General features: G+C 37.8%; 1 protein-coding gene across 2 annotated transcripts; it reads right to left on the reverse strand.

Annotated features, from left to right (window-relative positions):
• Window positions 1-176: 176 nt before the first annotated feature.
• On the reverse strand, window positions 177-23,814 carry LOC116179748 (MOXD1 homolog 1). 2 transcript variants are annotated; one of them, XM_031499568.1, is made up of 10 exons: window positions 23,594-23,814; window positions 22,920-23,364; window positions 9,227-9,382; window positions 3,112-3,288; window positions 2,638-2,923; window positions 2,324-2,586; window positions 2,154-2,270; window positions 963-1,264; window positions 583-913; window positions 177-534 (listed from the first exon to the last, which is right to left on the reverse strand). In XM_031499568.1, the coding sequence occupies exons 2-10, from the start codon at window positions 23,328-23,330 to the stop codon at window positions 376-378; spliced, it is 2,202 nt and encodes a 733-aa protein (XP_031355428.1). In that variant the 5' UTR covers window positions 23,331-23,364; window positions 23,594-23,814; the 3' UTR covers window positions 177-375. The 2 variants fall into 2 exon arrangements, with proteins under 2 accessions (XP_031355428.1, XP_031355429.1); XM_031499569.1 differs by lacking the exon at window positions 23,594-23,814 and adding an exon at window positions 23,428-23,533.
• Between the last annotated feature and the right edge of the window lie 1,848 nt (window positions 23,815-25,662).

Raw genomic sequence — 25,662 nt, forward strand, 5'->3', positions numbered from 1 at the left:
TTCACACCCTATTCACTTCTTTCCTTGCTTCGTCGCGGAATCTTGGAACTCTTCTACTGCATTTGCTTCGCCCCCTTCTACTTTACGATGCTTCGAACACCCATCGCGTCTCTTTCTAACATTTCCCACCTTTTCTCTGCAGAAGAGAGGCGCGATATATGCATATAAAATTGTAGTCGAGACGGAGACATTAATCTTTATTTTTTTAGTGGTAAAACGTAGAAAGGTACACAAAAAAGCCTAAAACTAATTTCACAGCGTAGGTGTTTCAAAAAATCAGAGATACCTATATACAACAAACAACATACACACTCGTACATAAGACACAACACAAACGTCCAATAAATTAGTTCGATTATATTAATTTTATATACATCACAATATAAAGGCTAGGACAGACAGCGCGATAACGCGGGCGACATTGTGGAATTTGGCAGAGTGCGAGTGGTACGATTTTTGTCTATAGCTGCACTGTATCGTCGTACCGTTCTCGGCGTAAGCGGTGAAGTTGGGGAAACGTTCCACTTTCTCCGCCTGCAAACAGTCGGGATTGCTAAGGGTGTAAGTGGTTGACGAGCTTACCATTGCCAACGTGTCGTCCCTCTTACGGCAGAAGGTGAGGTGCAACCCTGAGTAGAAGTACTCCTCAATCCGCCTGGTCAGCAGTGACTCGTTGTAGGGCAAGCTTTGTAGATGGGACATAAAGGTCTTGTTCTGAAATTCGAGAGGTTCTTTAATAACGAGCTGATCGAGCGGTCCCAGTCCTCCGCTCGTATCCCCCTCGGTGAACTCGCGTGCGTTCTTCAGGGCGATGATCGCCTTTTCGTTCGCCTCCAGTGAGTTTTCATCGCCCGGCTTGTACGGCGGAAATAATGACGTTGAAGGCACCTGCGGGGTAGCGGGTGTCTCCGGTCTGGAACAAGGTTTAGAATCGCGGAAGGTAAGGGGAAGCGCACACTTACAGTCCGTGCAAAAACATGTTTTCGATCAAGCTCATGTTCTTCTCGTAAAATTCCTTGACGCCCAAATTGTCGAAGAAGTACTTTATTGGCGGCATCGAGTAACATCCGGCTAGTTGAGTGCGCGGATAATGGAGAACGAAAGCTAGGCACATTTCTTCTCTGGTGGAATAACCGCCTAGGGTCGGCAGTTTGCGGTTTATAGTCGAGTAGGTGCATTCGGTGATTAGGCCGTCGCCCGGTAGAATTCTGACTTCGTGCGATAAGGTCCTGGCCTGTTGGTAGTTGAAGTCATAATTGTCATCCTGCAACAGAAACAATTGTGTGTAGATTGTTTGGTTGTATCAAATGGAAACAAACTCAGATTGCTCTGTTTGCTTCAAATGAAAAAAAAAACTCATTTTTACTCAAAAATGTTGTCCAATACATAAAAATTATCAAAGTCCTCGTGTGAGATCGAAGGGACTTCAGCGCATTTTTGTGTGGCAGATCAGTATTCTATTAGCCACTTTCGACTCAACCATCAATAACAGATCTTGTCGAAGGCTACTACATTCACTAACCGTTTCCCACTTTCCGCGTGCACCCGCAATTCGCTTTTAAAGTTAAAATCGGGTCGGGGGCTACCACATTCCCTTTGACGGTAGCCACTTCCGACGTCCCGTTCACCCGCTATTCACTTCTATTGGCGACACGAGAAAGAGAGACAGCGATTCGAGATTTACGAAACTTTAAACCGCGTGAGTTCGCAACGGAAGGTAAAAGGCGCCCGAAGTTGACTACTTCTCGGAGACGCGCGCGCGCCTCGCAAAAGGTCGTTAATTTCGCCCCTAGGACAAAAAACAAAATTCCGCCACGCAGGAGTTGTGCGCGTTTACAACATCTTTCCGCCGACACCAATTTGAAAAGAATCGGACCAAAACTGTAGTAGAAGATAGGAAAAAACTGAAAAACCTTCACGTTAGTATACTACGCTCGAGGATGACGCCCAGATGTCGCCAACCCCACATCATGTAGCCATGTCCCTAAGGTTGACAAATTTCACGGCCCTGTAGATACACGTAACCCGTTGCCTTTCTACAAGAGTTCTTCTACGCGCCCACATTTGCAGCCAGCCAGCCAGCCAAAGTGAGATTAAAAGCTACTTTTTACAAATAAATTTGCAAAAATGCGCTAAAAATGAATGCTACATACCTGAGCAATAGGTGCCAGCTCCTTATCCCCTCGAATATGCCTCAACTTCAACCTCCTGCCAGCCAAATGCGAATGCAACAAAACCGATACAACATTAACACCGTCTCTAGGCAGGACCTGTAAACACGCTAATCGCATAAGTAATTATAGCGCCTTAAGGCACCACAAACCTCACGCGTGCAATCCATACTGCAATATCCTCCTGATTTATACTCGAGCTGTTGGGGAGGAATAAGCTGTAGAGGCGATATTGTAACACCTGCTACCAAAAATCCACCTTCGTTCGGCCTTAATTTATGCGTGTAATGAAGTCGCAGTCCCGACGTATCCACAGCCCGTTTCATTGAAGGATTATCAAAATGGACCTCCAGCATGTAGTACGTCGGTGTCTTAGGCGCGAGCGGAAGTCCGACGTGTTTCGGTACGTTCTCACCTATTGACAAGTTCTGATCGGGTGGCGGATCGAATTACGATGGACTATTACCTTTTGATCCGACAGCCCAAGCGACTAGAGGCGTCAAGCATATTTCCCATTCATTGGGCATGTCCGGGCCGTAGCACGGACGCCCGGCGTCCTTAGCGTACTCCTCCCATTTCTTAATGTTGGGCACGTTGTATTGAATTTCGCACTCGTGCAGGATCATATGATGGATAAACGACGTGTGGTTGCCTCCAATTAACGGCTCGTAGCCTACAATGTGATGTTTCTGCTGAAGCGAGGGCGCTTTGAATATTTTACACCAATACGTCGTATCGTCTTTCACCTCGAACTGAAAATTGACCGGATTTTGTTATTCATGACACAAATCTGTCGAAGTGAAAAAAAAATCGCGCTGGATACGCTCTTAGCATAATATTTTCGACGAGGGCGCGTTTAAAGCAAATCCGGATTTGAATTAATGGGGCGTGGGGTTTTAAAAATGAAATGTAAATTAGGATGCGAATACAAAAAACTTACTTGCTTTAATGCCACGTCCCACTGCCGCACTTGGTACGAGTTATCTGATTTTGTAATACGCGGCGGGCTTAGCAAATGAATACTTTGCGTTCCTCTTCTTTCGCCGTGATAGACCATTTCTGCCCCTGTTGGGGGATCTTTATCGTGCAGTGCCCATATCATACGTATTGTGTGAGACTGAAATGAATGGCACGATGAGATACAGTTGACATAAAGCCTACCTGAATATGAAACACACACTTTTCAGGGACCTGTCTTATTTTTATATCAAATTACACGACAATCTAATTATAGCGTTTCAGATTGGTAGGTTGGAACGTTGTTTTCACCTATTTTAATATCTAGTCTACGACTAACCCAGTAGAATCTATCTTTCCAACTTCTCGGGGAGATGATCAGTGGAGAATGAGATTAATTATGTTAGAATTGTGGTGTAAGACCACAGCCTATTAAAAATAAATATGCTATTTCATTATAATCCTGGTGAAAAAGAAAATACCTCCTTCGTTATAAAATCAGTCCCAATTGAGGAACGATTTTAATTAAGAATTACGTAATTTCAAACGGTTGAACACTTGGGCTAAGGAACCCTTTAAAGCAGCGGTCCCAACTGGGTTCCGACCCACCTAAAAAATGTTTCAATCTTTATCACTTCCTATTTTTATGTTTGATACAGGGGCCATCAGGGCCCATTCAATAGTCGCTCGCGACCCATCATCCATAGTTTGGGATATACTGCTTTAAAGGGTTAATAAATCCACAAGAGTATTTAATTCCGTCATGGATGTAGTGGTTAAGTAATTACGTGCTTTCAAAACGGATAGGGGTTGAATTTTTATATTTATTTATTTAGGGCTGCTGAAGAATCCTCTAAAAGTACAATCAACCAAAAAATATAGTATTTGATCCCCTTACAATAAATAAGTGCTCAGGGATTTCAGAACCGAAGGGTGTCGAATTTCTACATCCATCTAATTTACCTCCAAAAGGAGAAATAAACCAGAGTACAACCTCTTGTAGAGGATAAGTGCTAAATAAGAAATGATTTTTATTAAAAATTGCGTAGTTCCGATACGGATAATAATACGAAATGTCTTTATCAGGCAATTAACAAAAAAAATACATAAGAATGTTAATAACTAATAGCCTAAGAAAGGAGCTCCATCAAGAATGAACTTCGGTACTATCCAAAAGGCCATAGCGATGTGCGCTATGACTAATATGTCAAAAAAGTAAAAAAAAAAGTTGACATCGCGCAATCTGCTAATGATTTTTACAATATGCGATATGTTTGCCTTTACTAGTAGCACCTGTATTAAAATTTCAACAATGTTTGTTCATATATAACAAAGTCAGCATTGAGCAGGAAGCACATGCGCACATTAATCGTTAAGATTCTTCTTGGGACAGATGCCAGAGCTATAAGATACCGAACTGAAAAAAAAAGAACTAAATAAGGAAAACTGTAGGAGTGGTTAAGGCCTCAGACGGACAGACCGACGGACGGAGCAAGTGACTGCAATAGCGCACCCAACTTTGTTGGAAAATGCGTTAAAAAATAACAACAAAATCTTGCGCATGCGACATTTCGTTTATGCTATATGCGATATGTTTGTTTTTACTAGAAGCAACAAAGTTGGCATTGTTCAGTCTGCGCATGCACACATCTGTTTTTTTACTATATGCGATATGTCTGCTTTTACTAGGAGAATCTATGGCTAAAATTTCAAACAAAATAAGAAAGTTATGAAAGTATATGCTCCCCTCAAAAATGTTACCTTTTTGAGTGATAAATAGGAAAGGATTTTCATTGAAAACTACATAATTTCAGAAGGGATGGGGTTGAATTTTTATTTAAGGTTCCTATTGAACCCCCTAAAAGGATAACCAATATAAATAAAGCTAATTGACCCCTTCAAGGGTGCCACTTCTTGTCTTGAATGTGTACTCTCAAAAGGATTGTCATTAAAAATTACGTACTCCAAACCTGAGGGGAGTTGAATTCTTTTTTCCGATTATTTTGGGTTGCCTAAAAGGCTAATCAATCAAAAATTATCTCATCTCCTAAAATGTGTCCCCCGTGCAAGAAATAAGTGCTCAGTAAGAAAAAATATTAAAATTTACGTAATTACAAAACGAGTGAGGGTTGAATTCTATCCATTTATTGGTTGATTGTGAAACATATAAAAGGATTTAAAAAAAAATTTGCTTTGGCTAGCATAGATTCCATCCGTATTTGATCCCTTAAAAAGTGCCATTCCTTGCAGTGAACAAGTGCTAAGAAAGAAAAGATTTTCACTGAACATTACTTATTTTCAAAACGCATGGGGGTCGAATTATTATTTCTATTAAAATAGGGTTGGTAGTTAGCCCTCTAAAAAGGTTATCAAAATAAAAATAATGGTACCTATTTGCTTCTCTAAAATGTGTCATACACTGCTGTGAGTAAGAAATGATTTTCATTAAAATTACAAAGCGGATGGGGGGGGGGGGTGCCTTCAACACATTTCATTATGCTAAAATGATAATCAATCTAAAATAGAGTATTTGATCCCCTGTGAGCGCATAAGTGCTAAATAAGAAAGGACTTTAGTAGAAAGTTACGTAATTTCAAAGCGAATGGGGGTATTTCTTATATCCATAGTTTAGGGTTCCCTCTAAAAAAATATGTAATATAAAAATTAAGGTAATCGACCCCTCCAAAGGAGCCAATACCTCTCGTACTAACGGGCTGGTGAAGAGTATTTGATCCCCTCAAAAATGTCATCCTTTGCATTATGTATTTATTTACAAAGCTAATGGGAGTTGAAATCTTGATAGTGAACTCTCTAAAAGGAAAATTTATCTAAAAATAGGGGAACTTGAACCCCTGAAAAGTGTCATCCCTTGCAGTGAACAAGTGGTAAGAAAGAAAATGTTTTCCCTGAGCATTGCGTATGTCCAGAACTAATGGGGGTTGAATTCTTATTTCTTATTTAAATGGGGTTCCTAGTTAACCATCTAAAAAGGTAGGTAATCATACTAAAAATAACAGTATGTGATCCTCTAAAATACACTGCTGTGAATAAGTGCTTAGTACGAAATGATTTTCACTAAAATTTATAAAAAAGAGGAGGGTTGAAGCCTTCAACACAGTTATCTAGGGGTGTTAGTAAACCATCTAAAATGATGAACTCTAAAAATAAACGTATATTCTCCCCTCTGAGTGGATAAGTAGTAAATAGGAAAGGATTTTCACTAAAATTTACATAATTACAAAAGAGAGGAGGGTTGAAGCCTTCAACGCATTTATTTAGGGGTGTTAGTAAACCATCTAAAATGATGAAATCTAAAAATAATCGTATATTCTCCCCTTTGAGTGGGTAAGTGGTAAATAGGAAAGAACTTTCATTGAAAGTTACATAATTTCAAAACGGATGGGGGTTGAATTATTATATCCATAATTTAGGGTTGCTATTGAACCTTCTAAAAGGATAATTGATATAAAAATAATGGGAATTGTCCTCTTCAAGGATGTTACCCCTTCCCTTGAAGGTGTACTCTCAAAGGAATTTTAAAAATTACGTACTTCTAAAACAACGGAGGGGGTTGAATTCTTTTTCAATTTATTTTTGGGTTGCTAGTAAACCCTCTGAAAGTATAACCAATGAAAAATTAAGAGTATGTGATTCCCCCAAATGTGTCACCCCCCTGCAGTAAATAAGTGCCCAGAAGGAAACATTTTCAATAAAATTTACGTAATTATAAAATGAGTGAGGGTTGAATTTTTCTATCCATTTATTTAGGGTTGCTTGTGAAACATCTAAAAGGATTAAACAATTTGAGTATTGGATCCCCATCGTTTGCAGTGAATAAGCGCTGAGTAAAAAAGACTGACACTAAACATTACGTATTTTTTAAACGTATGGAGGCTGAATTCGTACCTCCAATATTTCAGGTTGCCATCGATCTAAAAGAAAAATCACTATGGAGGGTGTTACATAAAAGTATATGTAAAAAATTGGATGATAGAGGGGATCAAAACAAGCACTTTTTCCAAATAAACCCAGGGTCCAACGTGTTCGTTTGGGACCCATCCTCAAAAACGTGGTAAAATTTGCATATCTTCTTTAATTTTTTTCGAGTTTTTTTCTCAGAAACCATAAGAGTTACAAAGACTCTTGGCACGTATTTCAATAGGTATGTCCTTTCCGATTTTGCAAAAAATGTTTCAAAATTCTTACCACGAAAGAGAGCACCCCTGAATGAGGGTGCGAAAAAATATTCTGATTTAGATGAAATTTGATATCTGGGGGTTTTTGGTGTTGTCGAATAGTTTTCTAAAATTACTTTTGAAATAAGAGTACTCAAAGTGTCCCCCGCCTACTATAGAGCCATCTTATTTCGCATGTATAGTTAGTTGAAAAGGTCGCAAATAACAAAAAATTAACGATTTATATTAGGTCGATATTATGATACTTGCAATAATAATAATATAATATAGACAAGAAACTAAGCAATTAAAAACAAAACCAAAAAGGACAAATAGATACTAAAATTATAAATTCCGATATGACGAATTCCGTGCTTATTTGTAAAAAAGTCCTCCAGATTTTAACTAAATTAAAACTTTACACATACAGGATGGCCCGTCCTTTATTTAGCGTTGCTAGTGAATTTTAGAAATGGATAAGTATTTTAAATATGAGAATATTTAATCACAACAAAAGCATCACCCCTTGCAGTGGTAAGTAAGAAAAGTTTTTGATGAAGAATCCCAAAATCGGTGGTTGAATTCTTATGTTCTTCTTAGTGTTTCTCAAAGGATAATCAATTTAGAAATAAGAATACCTTATCCTCCCCAGGGGTGTCACTTCTTCTAGAAGATGTGTAGCAAGAAAGGCTTGGGATTTGATAGACCTTTGTTGCTTTAAATTTCAATTGGAAACCATTAATTTCAAAATTTGGGGCAGCAAGACCGCACAAGAAATAATTTTTAAGCAGAGACCACGGAAAGAAATTTTATACTTGAAATGTTTAAACCATTAGAGGAATTTTTAATGGAACGGCAAACAATTTCCATAGAAAATTTAAAATCTACAGTTTTAAATTCTTTTTGGCGAGAAGGCTGTGCAAGGAATAGCCTAAAGTGCAATTTTAAAAACTGAAGAGTTAAAAATTGCACGAAAAACATAATAATCTCAAATTGGACGCTTAAAACTTGCGGCGTAATGACCGTCATAAAACCAATTTCAAGTAGAGGAAGAGAAAAGAGATTCAAACCTGAAGTTTGCAAGCAATTCACAACTGTAATCTATTCTTTTCAGTTGTAACTGTAAAAGCAATAATTTCAAGTAGATGCAGCTTAAAACTGCACAAAAATATTTCAAGTTGTGAATTGTGATTACAAAATAAAATTTCAAACCAAGTTTTTTAATATGGAACTTTAAATGCAACAGTTTCAAGTAGTGATTTTCAACTTTCAAGATGTTACTAAAATTTTCACTTGAAACTTTTAATTTTAATTTGTTGCCCCAAGTATGCACGAGAAAGAATTTCTTCATTTGGAAACTCTTAAAAACTACTTCATCTCAACAGACTTTTGAAGATACGTATTTCGTAGTGATTTCCTGTGTAAAAAATTAAAGTTCCGTCTTTCGAGACCGTTTCCTACTTCACGTGGTTTGGTTTGAATTAGATCCGTATCCAGACTAGTAAATGTTTACGAAACCACATGCTCCGGATATTTTTAAAGGAAATTACATAAATAAGTATCCATTAGCACATTTAAAATTAGCCGACATTCAAATCAATTTACGAACCCCCATTTCCGTCTGACCTTCCCTTTCGCAAATCTCGGTCGGTATATCATAATAGTAAACATACTCATTAGCGGCGCACGTGAAATTGATTGCGATTTTCCATTTCGGCATCAAATTTAAAACGTGAAAAATGAGAAATAAAATCATCTCCGATACGTACGTCAAGATTCTGAAACGTTAACAAAAAATATATCAAAAGCATGACGCCTACCTATACCTATACTGATTTCCCATGAGTATATATTTCCGGTCCCTTACAACGTCGATAAGAAGGATGACATTCTAATCTCTGCGGTACAATTAGAGATACTCACCCCTAACGTGTAATCATCCGAATCGCAGGTGTCAAGGGCTCTTCGAAACTCGATTATTGTATGGGTGCCATTCTGAATTCCGGCCATTAATCGGTAGTTGTTAATTTCGTCCCTTATCGGCGCGCTGCCCTGGTCCTTGCTGCCTCCGTGACAATCCTGAAAGATTTTCATAAATTTAAGGGAAAATGTGTGGTCGTGATTACGTATTCGTTTCATTAAAAAGTCAGCTTGTGGTAATTACGTTATATGCAAATGTCCGTAAGACAGGTGCTGGACGTGCGGGGATCTAATTTCCAGCAGGAACGTATAGTAAATGGAAAAACTATTTTAAAAATGCAACCCTTGTCTTCGGTTGCACTGCGGAAACAATTTCTGCATTTTTAGTTCGTTTGTGTAATCGTTTTGGTAATTAAACCAACACAAAACATTGTCTCTAGGGGAGTAAATACAAAATTATAAGGGGATCACGATTTAGAAAGCGAGGGGAGCGTTTGGCGGCAGGTGCATCCCTGTAGCAACCACCTAAAAAGTGCATTATTTCACAGGATATAACCAAATTCATGTAGGTAAAGATATGTTTAAAAACCAAATTGTTGTTTTTGTACCACCTAATGCTAGAAGCAGAATCAGCAGGTGATTTTAATTCAAAGTCGCCGCTTTGGACCTCCTCGGCGATGGACACACGAGGTGCCTCAGTTGAAGACCTCGTCAAGATCATGGCAGCGTTTTGTCGAGTCCAGCACGTCGGTTAACCCCTGGGGTAGTATTTCCCAAAAAAATCTCTAGAATTGATTTTCACCCACCCCTATACATGGGGTGAACATTTGGTTTTGCAGACTCAGACACTCTCACGTGGTCAGGAAACCGGCCACGCTTCAGTCCCTACCTGGGGGCTTACAGAACGGTACCCAACGATTCCCTACACGTAATTGTCCTCTTCATTTCCTTCTGCAGGAAATTTACTGTAACAGTATCCTACGCAGGACCGGCACCTGCACCTCGGCATTTTTCGCTTGCCAAATCTTAAAAGCATTTTATAACTCTTAGGCGCGCAACGGGGGCATTAGTATGGATATGATTTTTTTTTAATTTTCTCGTAGGAGTAATTTTTAAAGCTGTAAAAATGTCAAAGTTCAAACAAATCTTGTTCATGATAATCCAAAGAATTTATTTGGTTGATTGGAGTAAACGAAATATTAGTCATTCTTACGCAGGGGCTTTTGATCTTATTTGGTTTTCGTATCTAGATAGCAAGCGTAGAGATAGCATTACATCCCTTTTAAGAGGGATATACGAGGTGCGATCGGAATGAATCCGGAGTGATATTTCTTTGGATAGAAGAGGGCGCGCGGATCAGTATAGTTTACTACGAGTAGTGGGGAGTATTAATGAAGCGAGTTCGACAAGAGATCGCCCACGATTGAATTCTCTCCCGTGAAATGCACTCATACGTCACACGTCACCAGTAGTGTGCCAAGATTTGGCTCGAAACAACAACGCAAACCAATCGCAACCTCGACCTGGTTCCAAGTGAGTTTTTTGTTTTCCCGCTCAAAAGAGATGTGAAAGGACTCGATACCAGGGGTTGAAGACACTTCGACGAGGTGCCTGAACAGTGTTCTGATTGTAGAGTTTCAGGGAGCCTACGAAAAATGGAAAAAAACGCTGGCACTTGCCCAAGAGGCCTACTTTAAGGATGTCGTTGGTGATCCTTTCATTTTTGAGTCGTTCGGAATTGGTAAGAAAAAAGACACTAGGAAATAGCATTGCCATTTTATTATTTATTTATTATTATTTATTATCCCACTCTTGTTCTGGGCCCTCAACAGGATTGCCCCCAATTACAGAGTGACCCGCATAATGCTTTTTTAGAGATGCCTTGTTCTATACTACTCCGGTATTTACCTTACGAATTAGGAAAACTGCACGAAAACCTAATTCGGAGTAGCCGGCAGAATGTTTGAAACTGGTGTAAGGTAATTCCCATCTCTGCCACAGATGAAAAATTCTCCTCAACCCAGGTTCGAACACCCGACCTCCGGATTTATAGTCCAACGCTCTACCACTGAAGCCGGTATTTTGAAGTTCATTCGTCATTGTGGGCATACGAAATTTACTTAGTAAAAATAGGAGGACCATTCAGAGTTAGAATGAAGAGATAGATGAAGTCTCTCAGCCATCGGGGAGAGATTGGGGGATTTTAAGGGAATTTTAGAATTCTTTCGTAAGTTATTAATCTGAGAAATGGCGTTCTAATGAAGAATGTATTATAATTACTGAACAGTAAATTTAAAATTCTAAAAGTGACGAGTTGAAGCCCTAAATAAATAAAGGCCGCGGAAGCAAATGCGTGGACCGAGCCTATTCCTCATTACGCGTTAAAAAAACTGCGTCGGGTTCGTAGAATATTAAATTGTTGGGGGATGTTTAATAAAATAGTACATAAACGTGGGGAAATTATAACTAAAACTCGATAATTTCAATAATAAACTCAGTTTAACCTGGGCCATTGTTGGAGTCATAATTATAAGTAGAATTTGGGGCAAGTAATAATGTTCACTAAAAACTGAGTGTATGCAAATCAAGGTCTTAGAAATTATTTCCACTTACAAGGGAAATTAACCACCGCAATCGAGTCATTGTAATCAAGGAAAAAATTCCCTTTGGATTAATACCCATTACCAGATGAATTCGTTATCTGTAACAATTCTGTACATCTGTAACATATGTAACCTCTGCATCTGTAACATCTATAACATCTGTAGCATTTATAACATCGTTATCGTAACATCTGTAACATTTGTACTATAAAGCTGTAAGTAGATGCAAAGAATAAATCATTTCCAGGAAAGAAGAAACCTGTAGTCCAATGTTCTATTTATTTTTGTTAAAGTATTCAAATTAAACATTGAAATACCTTTAAGATTTACTGTAGAAAGAATTTGTATAAAATTTAACGTAAAGCTTTGCTTAATTAGATTAATTGAATCAATTATAAAATTATAAAACATAACATAATAACATAATGTAAGAATTGAAGAACCTATTGAATGTGATGTAGATTCAAGATTCATTTTTGTTCAAGAATTGTATTTTTATCCCGTAATTCCAATATTCCAATCAGCCTAATTCAAGGGTTCATTATTGCCCAGTTTGTATGTATATTGTCATTAAAAAATGAAGTGGCCATTTCATTTGAGATTACGTTAAAAGTTTCTAACAAAAAGTCTACGTTTACGTTCAGAATTTAAAAAATTTGTTAAACGAAGGGAAGTTTCAACAAAGACTCCTTAAATTCTTCAGGTGTTTTGAACCCGTCTACCTCTTCGGCAATTTTTTCCATTCTCCAATTTCACGCGTTTAAATCGATTAAAACCTACATATTTTTGAGAATGCTCGGATTTTTTTTCTTCCAACTTATGAAATTCTAAGGTTCTTAGAATTGTGTAGGTTCTTCAGGGTCAGAAAATTCTTCGGATTCTTCCAAGTGTTCGTATTATAGAAATTTCTCACATTTTTGGGTTTCGTCCTTCACTAGGAGTTTTTAACATTCTACGGACTTTTGGATTCTTCGTGTGCCGTACATTCCTCGTTTTCTTTTTCGTGTGCCTTCAATTATTCTCTCTCTTGATCAGTAAGCAACAAGTAACTAATAGAACAGTGAGTTTGTCTTTATTTTCCTTTAAGATAGATTTAATATAATTTTGAGACACCAAAAGTTATAACGATGTGTTAGGTACTTGATCTCTTCGATCTACCGCGAGACTGAAATTGCAATAAGCGAAGAAATGGAAGCAATCGGACGCAGTCGAAGAGAAGAAAGAAGGAATCTGTAGAAATGAAAAAAAAACTAGAGAATTGGAAGGCTTCGAAGAACACGTGGAATCTATAGAATAACAAAAATGAATAATACAAATAACCAAAAACTGAAGAATATCAAACATCCAATGAAATGGGAGACTTTAAAGAATACGAATACTGGAAGAGATCTCAATAGCTGTAGGATCGGAACAATAAGACTTGAAGGATCAGACAATTTGATACATCTGAACCAACTAAATGATCTCAAGAAATGTAAGAATCCAACGAATCTGAAGAATAGAAATTGCGCGAATGGAAAAATGGAGTAAAGGAAATCAGAAAATTCCGATTGTTTTCGAAGATATGCCAGAACAAAATAAAAAATAATTTTTTCTGGTGTTATTTGAGCAGATACAGAAAAAACCACTACCTCATTGCCATTTTTTAAGCTCTGCAAGACAGCCTTGAGTGACTTCTAAAACAACGTTTCGTTTCGGGGCAATCATCATCAATTTTATTTTTTATATGGCCTGCAAAAAAGTGCATCTTTACTTGAGTAGCATTTTTTATTAGGTATAGAATGATATACGGCATACACCAAAGAACAAAGGTTGAAAACTGTTGTTTTCAACAGGATGGTGCACCCGCGCACAATGCCCTAATCGTGCGAGAATACCTATCGGACAAATTTTGCATTTTCCAGAAAATTTGTTCAATAGAGATTCTCACACGGTTAGAGCAAACGAAACATTTTGAAAGTATTAATTTTGATCCCCTTTACAATCACTATCACTATGTATTTGTAGAGAATATTGGTTCCCAGTTTGGATCGTAAGGGCCGAATTTTCTGGTACTGCAAGCTGATTGCTTTCATCTGGCTGATTAATTACTCCAATACGACCTCTATCAGTGGACCGATTCAGTTTATATTCAAAGGTGAAACTCAATTTCTTTTCCAAAAAAGTGAAATGAAAGCCTAAGGGAGTAGCGTTTAACTCCTTTACATAGGAACAAAATGCAAGATTGTTCTTTTATTCCCAGTGGCTCTGTTTCCTTGTGAGATAAGACCTTACACCTTATGCTTACTGTATGCAAAATGCGCGATTTTCGTCCAAAACCAACCCCCGAAAAAAAGGAGCAACGGAAACACGCATTTCGCAGTCACAAATCGTCATCCCAACTTTTTTGTCAGCGTATCATGTAATGTAAACGAATCAATCCCTTCGCGTTACGCGATCGCCGGGGAAATTTCAATAACGATTCGAGCAGACAGATGGCTTTCAGATTCAAAGCTCGTGTCGATATCGTTAGGGACGCCAACGGAAACATCTGCGCCTTATGTTACACACGCTCTATCATTATAAATACGTGACGGTATCGATACGGCTGCAATTTGAGCTTAAAAGTGCAGCAAAAGCTCATTGGCGCCAAGACGTTTTTTTTTGCTGAAGTAACAAGATTTTCGTGGTTGTAAACCGCGAGAAAGGGGATGTAAGCCATTTGCATATTATAACAACGACGTAGAGCGTGTTTGACAGGCTTTCAGTTATAAAGTTGTGAAACTTGCTTTGATTCTCAGAGATTACTTTTGTAGGAAAACTTCTTATAACACCTTGAAAGCCTCCAGAACAACAACTGTCATTAAAAGATTAGCATTATGGCGGCTATTACCGCCTTTTAAAGCAGCGATATTGAGTGGCCTACTTTTTATTTATTAATTATTAATTATTATTATTCATTAATAACTAATTAGCGCGGGATAATTAAAGTTTAATCATAAGCTACCGCGTGTTTTCCGAGAATGACAGAAATTTAGTATGTGTTGCTTACATTTACGAAAGAAAATTCTGTACGTACAAACTATCGTTAGCGAATTGCATCTCTAACTAGTTAATTATTAAAGCTGTATAGGATAACCTTATTCCTTTGAGACAAAGCTCCCCAAAATAAGATGATCTTCTTAGTTCATGAATGTAAAGTGGATAACTAATGGATGCATGATCCCAAATACGAGGTAGGTCCGCCGCTAGGTTCTGCAAAGTGGACCCTTAAACGTTTCTTGAACTCCAGAAAAGCTATTTTTTACAGCAATTCTGAACACGGTATCCGCAGTTCTAATTTTGAAAGTCAAAAGATCAAGCTATGGCCCCCTCATTTAACTTTAGATTCTTCTCTACTAAATACATTCCTTATACACTTAACAGCAGTAATCCCGAATTTGCACTTTTTAAAATTAAGTTTTACAATATAATCTTTAGTTCTCTGCATAATTAAACAATTTCCCTCAAATCAAAGCATCACCAATGTAAATCTCACAACTTTCGATAGAATCAAAAACCTGTTCAAAACATTTTTGGAACATTTCGGGGAATGTTTTTAGACCATACCACATTTGGCACACTTTTTTGAAAATGCCGGACACTGCACGTTTGTCCACTTCATGAAATTTTCTGAAATATTTCCATTGATTTTGAGGGGGTTTGAGCTCCTTTAGCGTCTCCATTTTGTTTGACCTCGTTTTATGCAACCCAACCAAGAATTGCGTAATACCCCTTTCCTATTCTCAGCGCTTATTTAAGAATAAAAAACATTTTTAAAGTTTTTGTGGTGGCTAAAGTGGACTTGGTTGGTTAATGTCATTAAAAAGCTAGGAAAAGGATTTGAAAGTTTAAAGGAAGAGAAGAAACTTTTAAATAAGCGTAGTACGGGGCTTTTTGGTTCTTGTAAAAGAAAGTCTTGATGGTGTTCTAGAAGGTTTCAAAGTTCCAAGTACTCAAAAAGCCACTAAGCTCGCAAATATATTTCTAGAACTACGTTTCGGTACCATTTAGCTTCATTCGTAGGCTTCATAAATTCTGCATCTTTACTGGGATATGAGAGGAAGAAATATGAACATAGGTATGTATACAATATGAAAATTTTAAGAAATTATTAAAAATCTGTTTATAAACATTTAGAAAAGTTGCACGGTACCGTATCTACCACCTAAAGGAATAGTTCCGGATCGTTACCCGTGTTGAAATTATCCGAATGATTAACCACAAGTGAGTTTCTCTTATTTAAAACTAAACAAGGGTTAGGTTATCTATTTACTTGCGATATTCGTAGGCCTCAAAACCATTTTGTTATGTAGATTATGTGCGAGCAAGCAAAAAAATCTCAACAAGAAAACAATTTTATTCAAATTTTATGGTTAAGAACACGTTTAAGTGGGATAAAAATTAGAGCTTTTGTTTGCAACAGGATATCTTTTTTTTAAATTACGTCTGCATCCTGTAATAGGTCACACGGTGAACGAATCCGAACGTTTCCATTGTAACCCCTTGAATTCGTTTTTGATAGATTCAATATGATAACTATGTGAAGAAGGCAATGTAGCAGAAAATGAACAAACCACGAAGATTCTTTTACGCCGCAACGATATTTTCTTTGTCTCGGATATTATCCAAGACTCGGGTAGTTTGCCGTAATTTCGATGATGTGCGTAGTCTAACATATTGGACTACATGCTATGTAAACGGAAGTGATGTACAAATGGAGAGGAATTGTTATAGACTGGAAACCAATTTCGAAAGAAAATTCAAAGGGCTGTAACTTTTGAACTAGTAGCCCAATCTTGGAAATGTTTGAAATTATGGATTCTACAGGCCACATTCTACAAGAAAATTTTTTTTCCGGGTCGATCTGAGACAATTTTTTTACGGGGCTCAAAAAAAGGTAGTGTATAACCTTCCTGTTTTACCAAAAATCGACTACACCAAAATTTCTCGGGAAAACACTTTTTCTTATTAAAAATGAGTGCGTAGAATCCAAATCAATTCGTACATTTTCAATCAGACTTCTCAATCAAACGTTATACCTAGACTAGAAACCAATTTCGAAAAAAAATTCAAAGGGCTGTAAAAAAATTCAAAGGGCTGTAACTTTTGAACTAGTAGCCAAATCTTGGAACTGTTTGAAATTATGGATTCTACAGGCCACATTCTATGAGAAAATTTAATTTCCGGGTCGATCTCAGACAATTTCTTTTTCGGGACTCAAAAGAAGGCAGTGTATAACCTTCCTTTTTTACCAAAAATCGACTACACCAAAATTTCTCGGGAAAACACTATTTCTTATTAATTTGGGTGCGTAGAATCCAAATCAATTCGTACTTTTTCGATCAGACTTATCAATCAAAAGTTATAGACTAGAAACCAATTTCGAAAAAAAATTCAAAGGGCTGTAACTTTTGAACTAGTAGCCCAATCTTGGAACTGTTTGAAATTATGGATTTTACAGGCCACATTCTATAAGAAAATTTTTTTTCCGGGTCGATCTGAGACAATTTTTTTTCGGGGCTCAAAAAAAGGCAGTGTATAACCTTCCTGTTTTACCAAAAATCGACTACACCAAAATTTCTCGGGAACACACTTTTTCTTATTAAAAATGGGTGCGTAGAATCCAAATAAATTCGTACTTTTTCGATCAGACTTCTCAATCAAAAGTTATAGACTAGAAACCAATTTCGAAAAAAAATTCAAAAACTTTTGAACTAATAGCCCCATCTTGGAACTGTTTGAAATTATGGATTCTACAGGCCGCATTCAATAAGAAAATTTTTTTTCCGGGTCGATCTGAGACAATTTTTTTTTCGGGGCTCAAAAAAAGGCAGTGTATTACCTTCCTTTTTTTACCAAAAATCGACTGCACCAAAATTTCTCAGGAAAACACTTTTTCTTATTAATTTGGGTGCGTAGAATCCAAATCAATTCGTACTTTTTCGATCAGACTTCTCAATCAAAAGTTATAGACTAGAAACCAATTTCGAAAAAAAATTCAAAGGGCTGTAACTTTTGAACTAGTAGCCCAATCTTGGAACTGTTTGAAATTATGGATTCTACAGGCCACATTCTATAAGAAAATTTTTTTTCCGGGTCGATCTGAGACAATTTTTTTTTCGGGGCTCAAAAAAAGGCAGTGTATAACCTTCCTTTTTTACCAAAAATCGACTGCACCAAAATTTCTTGGGAAAACACTTTTTCTTATTAATTTTGGTGCGTAGAATCCAAAACAATTCGTACTTTTTCGATCAGACTTCTCAATCAAAAGTTATAGACTAGAAACCAATTTCGAAAAAAAATTCAAAGGGCTGTAACTTTTGAACTAGTAGCCCAATCTTGGAACTGTTTGAAATTATGGATTCTACAGGCCACATTCTATAAGAAAATTTTTTTTCCGGGTCGATCTGAGACAATTTCTTTTTCGGGGCTCTAAAAAAGGCACCTTCCTTTTTTACCAAAAATCGACTACACCAACATTTCTCGGGAAAACACTTTTTCTTATTCATTTGGGTGCGTAGAATCCAAATCAATTCGTACTTTTTCGATCAGACTTCTCAATCAAAAGTTATAGATAGGGAATGCAATACCGGGATCGCAGGATCCCGAAATACCGGGATCCCACAGCATTTTTGAGGGATTAATCCCGCACATAAATGGAGCGGGATCCCGCGGGATTTGCGGGACTGAGGAATTTGTCGACCAAGGGGAGGACCCTGTTTGCTTTGTTAATGAAACGCATAACGGAGAAGTTATTTTTAAAATAATTGTTAAACTTTTTTCGTTAAAAATGTACTATGATTTTTGAGGTACTTTAGAAGTTTACCTTTTTTTACACTAAACTTTACAGGTGATTTTTTTTAGTTATACTGAAGGTACTTTTTTGTTGAATATTGTGATAATTAGCGATTTATTTTAATACAGAAGTTAACCGCACAAAATTGCTTATTAGCCGATTTATTTAAAATTTTGCGGGATCCCGGAAATACCGGGATCCCACGGGATTAACATCTAACGATCCCGCAAATACCGGGATTGAGATTTTGCTGCGGGATTGCATTCCCTAGAGAGGATCGACGCGGTGCTTTCAGGAAACGGGATGTCTCGCAAATGCGAGGGTGACTCTTTTTATACGTTTCGGTTAAAATTTGGGGTTAAAGTTGAAAACTAATACTAGAATATTTGTTCCGTGCACTAGAAAAGTTAATGTGTATATCAAACTCTAGAACCAAAATGTCTTTAACGCATTTATTTATATATCATACTCGCCAGGAGAGTATTGCCAACTGTCAAGTATTGTAAGGTTATTAAGACACTTTTAATTTTAATTGATATCAGTCTTTGGAGAGTTTGTTTTTTTGGGTTGTCAAGCTTTTTCGATTATGTGTCAATAGTGCAATAATAGAAGAGTTGTTGACCTTCAAGTTTGATTTCGCGATCATCAACTTAGAGGCCGAGTTCAAGACGGGTAGTTCTTTACTTGGTCGCAATATTTTTGGCGACCTTGACAATATTTGATGATTGGCACCCAGACCAACAGAGTGCGTGCGCTGATTAATAGTGGGTCCCAGAGATCTTATGTCCTACAGAGTGCAGTGCAGATATTCCGTTGCAGGATGGAAAAGTTGGTTCATTCGCTTTTTGGAGGCATGAATTCAGCAGATTGTTACGAATTGATGTGTGTGAGAAGAATGATTTTTATATCGTGGAAGTTCTGGACCAATCAACGATTTGCTCGGAGACGGATCCCGTTATGCCCGGTTCCTGGACGTGTGAGTTAGAATCATTGGGAATTTTTTGCTCGACATGGACGTCGGTTTCGTTGAATTATTTTTGAGGGCGGATATCATCGGACATTTGTATACGGGTCGACGACACGTTTTGAAATCCTGTTTGGTTGGACGTTGGCGGATAAAAACCCTTCCTGCGGAGATGTCTCGTCGACAATTAGTACCAACATTCTGTTCCTTATGTACAGGATGCGGCAATGACCGATTTATTGAAATGCTATTGCTATGTCAGGGTTTTTGTCCCGACGAAGGTTTCTCCTGACATCCCCTGGTAACTGGTTGTGTGTATAACATATTTATGCTTTAGTATTTTCTTACGCACAAAATTATTTTTTTATATATTTTCGCTTCCCTTTTGTGTATTAAAACACCGACTGCTACTCAGATTCGAAAGTGTCACGAAATGTCCGTCGTTTGGCATGAAACTAACGGTTCTGCTCGTGAGTCTGGGGAAGTCAAGATTGCATTCGCTTCGCAACTTCTACTTCTACGTACTGCGGGCGTTGTTATTACGAAAGAACAAAATGTTTTTTTTAAAGTTTTCCTTTATGCCCAAGTAATAATGTCCACGTTGCCAGTAAAAGATCGCGACCGAGGTACATCGGAAATTCTAGGATTTCCTTGTGCATTTTGCGATTTCCAAAGACTGCCAATGAAATCAGTGAGATTTCGAAAGACTATCACAGAAATCACCAATTGCGGAAGACTGCCATAGACTTTGACGACTTCGTTCGCATTCATATCGATTTCCGGGGGTTTCTACAGTAGTCCCGAGGTTGTGAAACAGGTATTTTTCGAGGTATTTTTAGTAAATTCCATAGTCCATTGGGATATACATTTTAAAAAATTCAAAAAAGTTTCGGATGGGCCATTACTAGACTTCAGCACATTTTTTAAATTGCAGATCAGTAGCTTTTACATAATTTATTGCGTAATTTTGTTTTGATTGCTTTCGCGGTGATTTTTCAAACTTCAAAAACTTCAGCTTTGGGTTACATGACGTTATTCAGCCCCCCAGATACGATCATGAAATTGATAAAAATAGCTAGAGAGCAATTTTAATTAAACGTTTTCAACAATGAAATTGCGGGAGAAGCCCTAAATTTTCCACAATCTTAATACAAAGTCCACATAATTTCGTCGAAATTCGTGGGGTTATGTTACTTATATTTCATATTACTTATAAGTTGGTCAGTGTGAGCAACATTCCAACTTCAATTTCTTAAGAGATTATGCTATTTGTCCACGATTTAATAAACGTTCAAAAAAGGACGTATAACCATACATGTGTTTCTCTACATATTTTACGTAATTCATGTCCCTTCCCCTGTGATAATGCGGTAGGTGACAGTCACCGGCTGATACAGAGGCGTTCGAAGTTAATCAGCGGTCTATGGAAGATACGAAAGATGACATTTCCCCTTTCGAGTGATGAGGCGATCGATGTTAGCTGACCGGCTGATAAAGAAAAGGCGTTCGGAGTTGATGGGCGGTCGCTAACAAAGAGGCGGTCTATGGAAGATGCGAAAGTTGTCCCTTCCCCATTCGAGTAATCGATACGGAAAAGACGATCCTTGCCAGATTGAAAACGTAATCCTCTCTACGATATTCTTCTTTCCTAAGGCATTCAATTTTAGGATGTATGCGCTTCCAAAAGTAGTGTCTCTTAATTTGTATATGTCGAACTAAACCTAAAATAGTTTTGTATATATTACACTTTTATTACATTAACTGTTAATATACACGTTAAACTCGGCATATTTCCATTTAGTAGAGAAAGAAGTTGTTAACATAACCTTTTACAGTTGTCACTTATGAAACTATCATATTTTTCAGTTTCACCAACACCAGAAATCAAGTAACTTTTAACTAAGATTGTACAACATTTCGGGCTTCTCCCGCAAATTATTTTGTTGAAAACGAAAAGGTGCCAACTAGCCGTTTTTATTAATTTCATGATCGTACCTGGGAGCTGAATAATGACACGTACCCTAGTTTTGTTTCCCTCGCTTCAATTTCGTTGGAAGAGCCCACGTAAATTGGGGCGACCGTGACAGAAAAGGAAAACCTTCATGCTTCAAATATGCCTGTACAGCAAATTTCTAATCGTCAAAGTTCTATCGACTTTTCAAATTTTTCAATTTGGATAATTGGGTTTGACGGTGATAAGCCTTTGAGATTTTTTTAGTAATTGGTCAATAGTCGTCGATGTAATGGGTATCCTACCCACAATGCAGCACTGTCTGTATGGCTGTCTACATACGCATTCTCTTCCAATGATTGCATGATGCTATATAAACATACTTAGTGATGACGTGCGTGCAAACTAAGGAAAATCCTACTATACTAGATTTTTCCCCGCGACTTCATACGCTCGATATTGATGGATGTCTAATAAGGGAAACCCAGCGTACAGGAAGTAAAAATGAAAACACAGTGCGACATCAACGAAAAAAGAAGTTAAAAATCCTATAATCCAATCGGGCCCAATTGTGAATTTAAACAATCTGAGAACACACAAAGGCATATAAAATGCCATTTTGGAGCAGGAAGTTCGTGTACAGTATGTTCGTTCAGAAGATATTCATTAAATGGGAGGTTTTCCGAATATCGGTCGAGATTTTTTTGAAGATACCTCGACCGCACCTGCTGTTGTGGCATGCGATTGTTACGTCACGAAATATGCCAAATTGTCCTTGTTGTTCAGTTATAGAAATGACCACTATAAAAATGAAGTCGTCTATAAAAACTTGTTCGTGTCAAATCAATTGCAATATTTAATAATCTCGTTGAGTGCTGAATGGCGCCTCGACACTCATCCATCAAGCAGTGTGTCGGAGCCGATTGCGTTTTCCTACCGGTTTTTCCTTAAACGGAAACAAGATGCTTGCCAATTAAAGAGTTAAAGTGCGGAAAACGTTACGTTACACTTACGCACAAGGGATTATTGCAGAAATTGTTAGTAGCCGCAAATGCCAAAATTTCAAGGTGCCACCTTCCAAAAAAACATGTTAAGATTTACGTACAACATAAAACTTAAAATATGCAAATGTAACACAAAATTAATATAAATTTTTTTACACCAAGTTTGTATCCCAACCACGCACAAGTTTAAAAATAATTAATTGACTAATAAAATTTTACTCGTTCTCTTTTAATTGTCGCCGTTTCCGGCAAAATTCTTCGTCTCTTACGCCAAGAATTATAATACGCTCCTTTCTTCGCGTGGGAGAAATTAAAATGTATAAAGGAAGTCGACTTTTGTAAAAGTTTTGTACATACCAAAAGGTGAGCCCTTCCCGTGCGATCATCGATCCACCCCAAAACGATGTCGGCCCCCTGCATCCCTCCATTGGGACTGAAACCGATCCCGACGTATCCCAACGTTCTGGCCTCCACCCGAAACAGCATCTCCTGGTGCCTCGGCTGCCATTTAAGTAAAATATCCTTGTTCGGATCCAAAAACTCGAAGTGCGTCCACTGGCTAACTTCAGTTTCGCGCTTCCTTCTATGACTACTAAATCTTTGGCTAAATTTCCTCCTCGCTTCCGCGCTATTTCTAATTCTTTGGTTCGCAGTCGAAATACTGTTCATCTCACCCACATGCTTTACGTATTCGTCCACCAGGTCTTCGTAACCTCTGACAGCTTTCAATAGGAATATCCATGTTAAAAATTGTAGAGCGCATTTCATTCTTGCGTTTATTTTGGACGCACTTGAAACATATCTGCAACAACAAAATGGAGCGGTTTTAACGCGTATCCGGCCAGGATTTCCGGTAAGAAGCTACCTTTATCACCGTGCAAGATACAAATCGACTCAAGGTGAACGTTTTTTTTTAGTTGACCAAGAAGGCAGCTGCTGGATTTGGGGGTCCTCATTATTTCGACAGCTGCCGACGAGGTATTGTTAATTAATGTTTTAAAAATAAACTACTCGAGCATTCCTCGACTTACCGGTGGGGTATCGAAGCACTAAATCACTCAATTTCCCAAATTAACACTCGAGGAGTTTTCATTTTGGTGGAAAACCGAGTCAATAAAGCACTAGCGCCGTTTTGTATAATTAGCGGCGCGCACAGACTGCAGAATGAAGATCAAACCGGTTCATTTATTTAATGAAATTGTTAATCTTAAATGCTGAATGCATCCTTCGCGTTCATAGATTTAATAGCAACTGGTCTGGGTCTGGTTAAGTTCAGGACGACTTTGTCGGTGTCGTTTTTGTATCGGCTTCCCTCCAGCTACCTACCGATGGTGCTACCGTATTATATCCGTTCTATTCAGGGTTAAAGTTGCGTGATCTCGATTCACGATACATTTTGCCCAAATATCCAGGGGGTTGCAAACATTTTCGGTTCGAGCAGTACGAAGAAACTTCGATTGAAATTTGCATACAATGGCTTCACAGTTTGTGTATGCTCTATGAATACCAATTACTCTACAAAAACGGCTTCGAGCACGTTACACCTCCTGCTTATAGAGAGGCAATTAAAAGATAGCATGCTGCTAACGAAAGATCGGGAGATTTCGACGATAAATCAGACGAGATAACTGTCATTGAATGCTTTTATTTTGAACGTTAGTAGACGCTCTGGTTTCAAAGCAGTTTTTCTGGTAAGACGAAAGTAGATTTTTGTATGAAACCGTTCACGGTGCAGTAAATTTGCATAATAAGAGAATTCGCACAGCCTGGGGCGTTTGGGGTAGTTTCAAAAGCAGAAAGAATGGCCTGTAATTGGCATTCGAACTGGAGTAGAAATGAAGCATGGAATAGATTCGAAAAATCTTTTGTTTTTTTTCTTTACCGGAATATTCACCCTCAGAAAAGTTACCCTTTTAACATTCATTAAACATCTGCGGAAGATAGAGCGAACCTTACGGAGGCGATTTTTAAGAAAAGAATTTATCGGTGGCGAATTTTCCGAGGGGAAATCTTCTGGAGAGCTTTTGGGCTAATGTTCCCAGGGTAATAATTCGCGGACACATGTTATCATTACAGGTGAGAAATAACGTGAGGCGAATATTCCGGTGGAGAATTACCATTCATAAAACTACACATATCGCATCCATGGTGTTTCCTCGAAAACTGGAGTGAGAGTGATCAGCAGACGGTTCTGGACTGGGAGGGGGGTATTTCAGTTCAATGACCATTTTCCTACAAACATCAGTATCACCATGAGGCCATTCCTATAGTCAAATAAATAAACTCCTCGTATCCTGGGAGGTATTCAATACCCCCAAACCCCCCGGTGCTACGACTCCGATGGTCTTACACAAGAAAACCTCTTCCTATATACTGGACTCGAAAAAATCGCCTTTTTAAAATGCTTCCGTGCAAGATTCAACTCATAAATTCATACAGGGACAGATTTTCCTCCCGTAATATGCGTGAAAATTTCACCCTCAACAATTTTCGGGAAATCTTCTGGAAAACTTCTTGCCTAAAAAATTCGCCCACCGAATAAAGTCGTCCTTGGAATCTTTGACTCCCAAAAACTCCAAGGAAAATTGTTCTGGGAAAAGTCGCTTTCGAAAAATTTACCTACGAAAAATGTAGGTTCCAAAAATTGCCCTTGAAACATTCGTCCAGAAAAGGAAATACATCTACAAAAATGTTCATGATTCAATTTTAATTAACGTAAATTAATTTGAATAAATTGAATAAATTTGAATTAACGGGAATTAATTTGAATTTACGTGAATTATTTTGAATTAACGTGAATTAATTTGAATTTGAATTTTTGGTGTACACAAAAAATGGTACTTGTTTCCCCCTAGGACTATCCCACCTGAAAACTGGTGTCGGGAAATTTGATCCGGAATTTCGCCACCTCTAGGATTTCCCAGGAACAAAGCGACTACGAATTTTTCGAGGATGAATATTGAATATCTTAGAAGGCGTGTTTGAGCGAATATTCTAGAGGTGCACATTGTAAATTCAATACGTTCTCCCAATATTTGTTTCTACAGATCCCCCCTCCGCAATATCCATTCTTAAATAAAATGGTGCCGAAAATTTACTC

The sequence above is a fragment of the Photinus pyralis genome, unplaced genomic scaffold, assembly GCF_008802855.1.
Source record: "Photinus pyralis isolate 1611_PpyrPB1 unplaced genomic scaffold, Ppyr1.3 Ppyr1.4_LG8, whole genome shotgun sequence".
Classification (NCBI taxonomy): Eukaryota; Metazoa; Arthropoda; class Insecta; order Coleoptera; family Lampyridae; genus Photinus; species Photinus pyralis.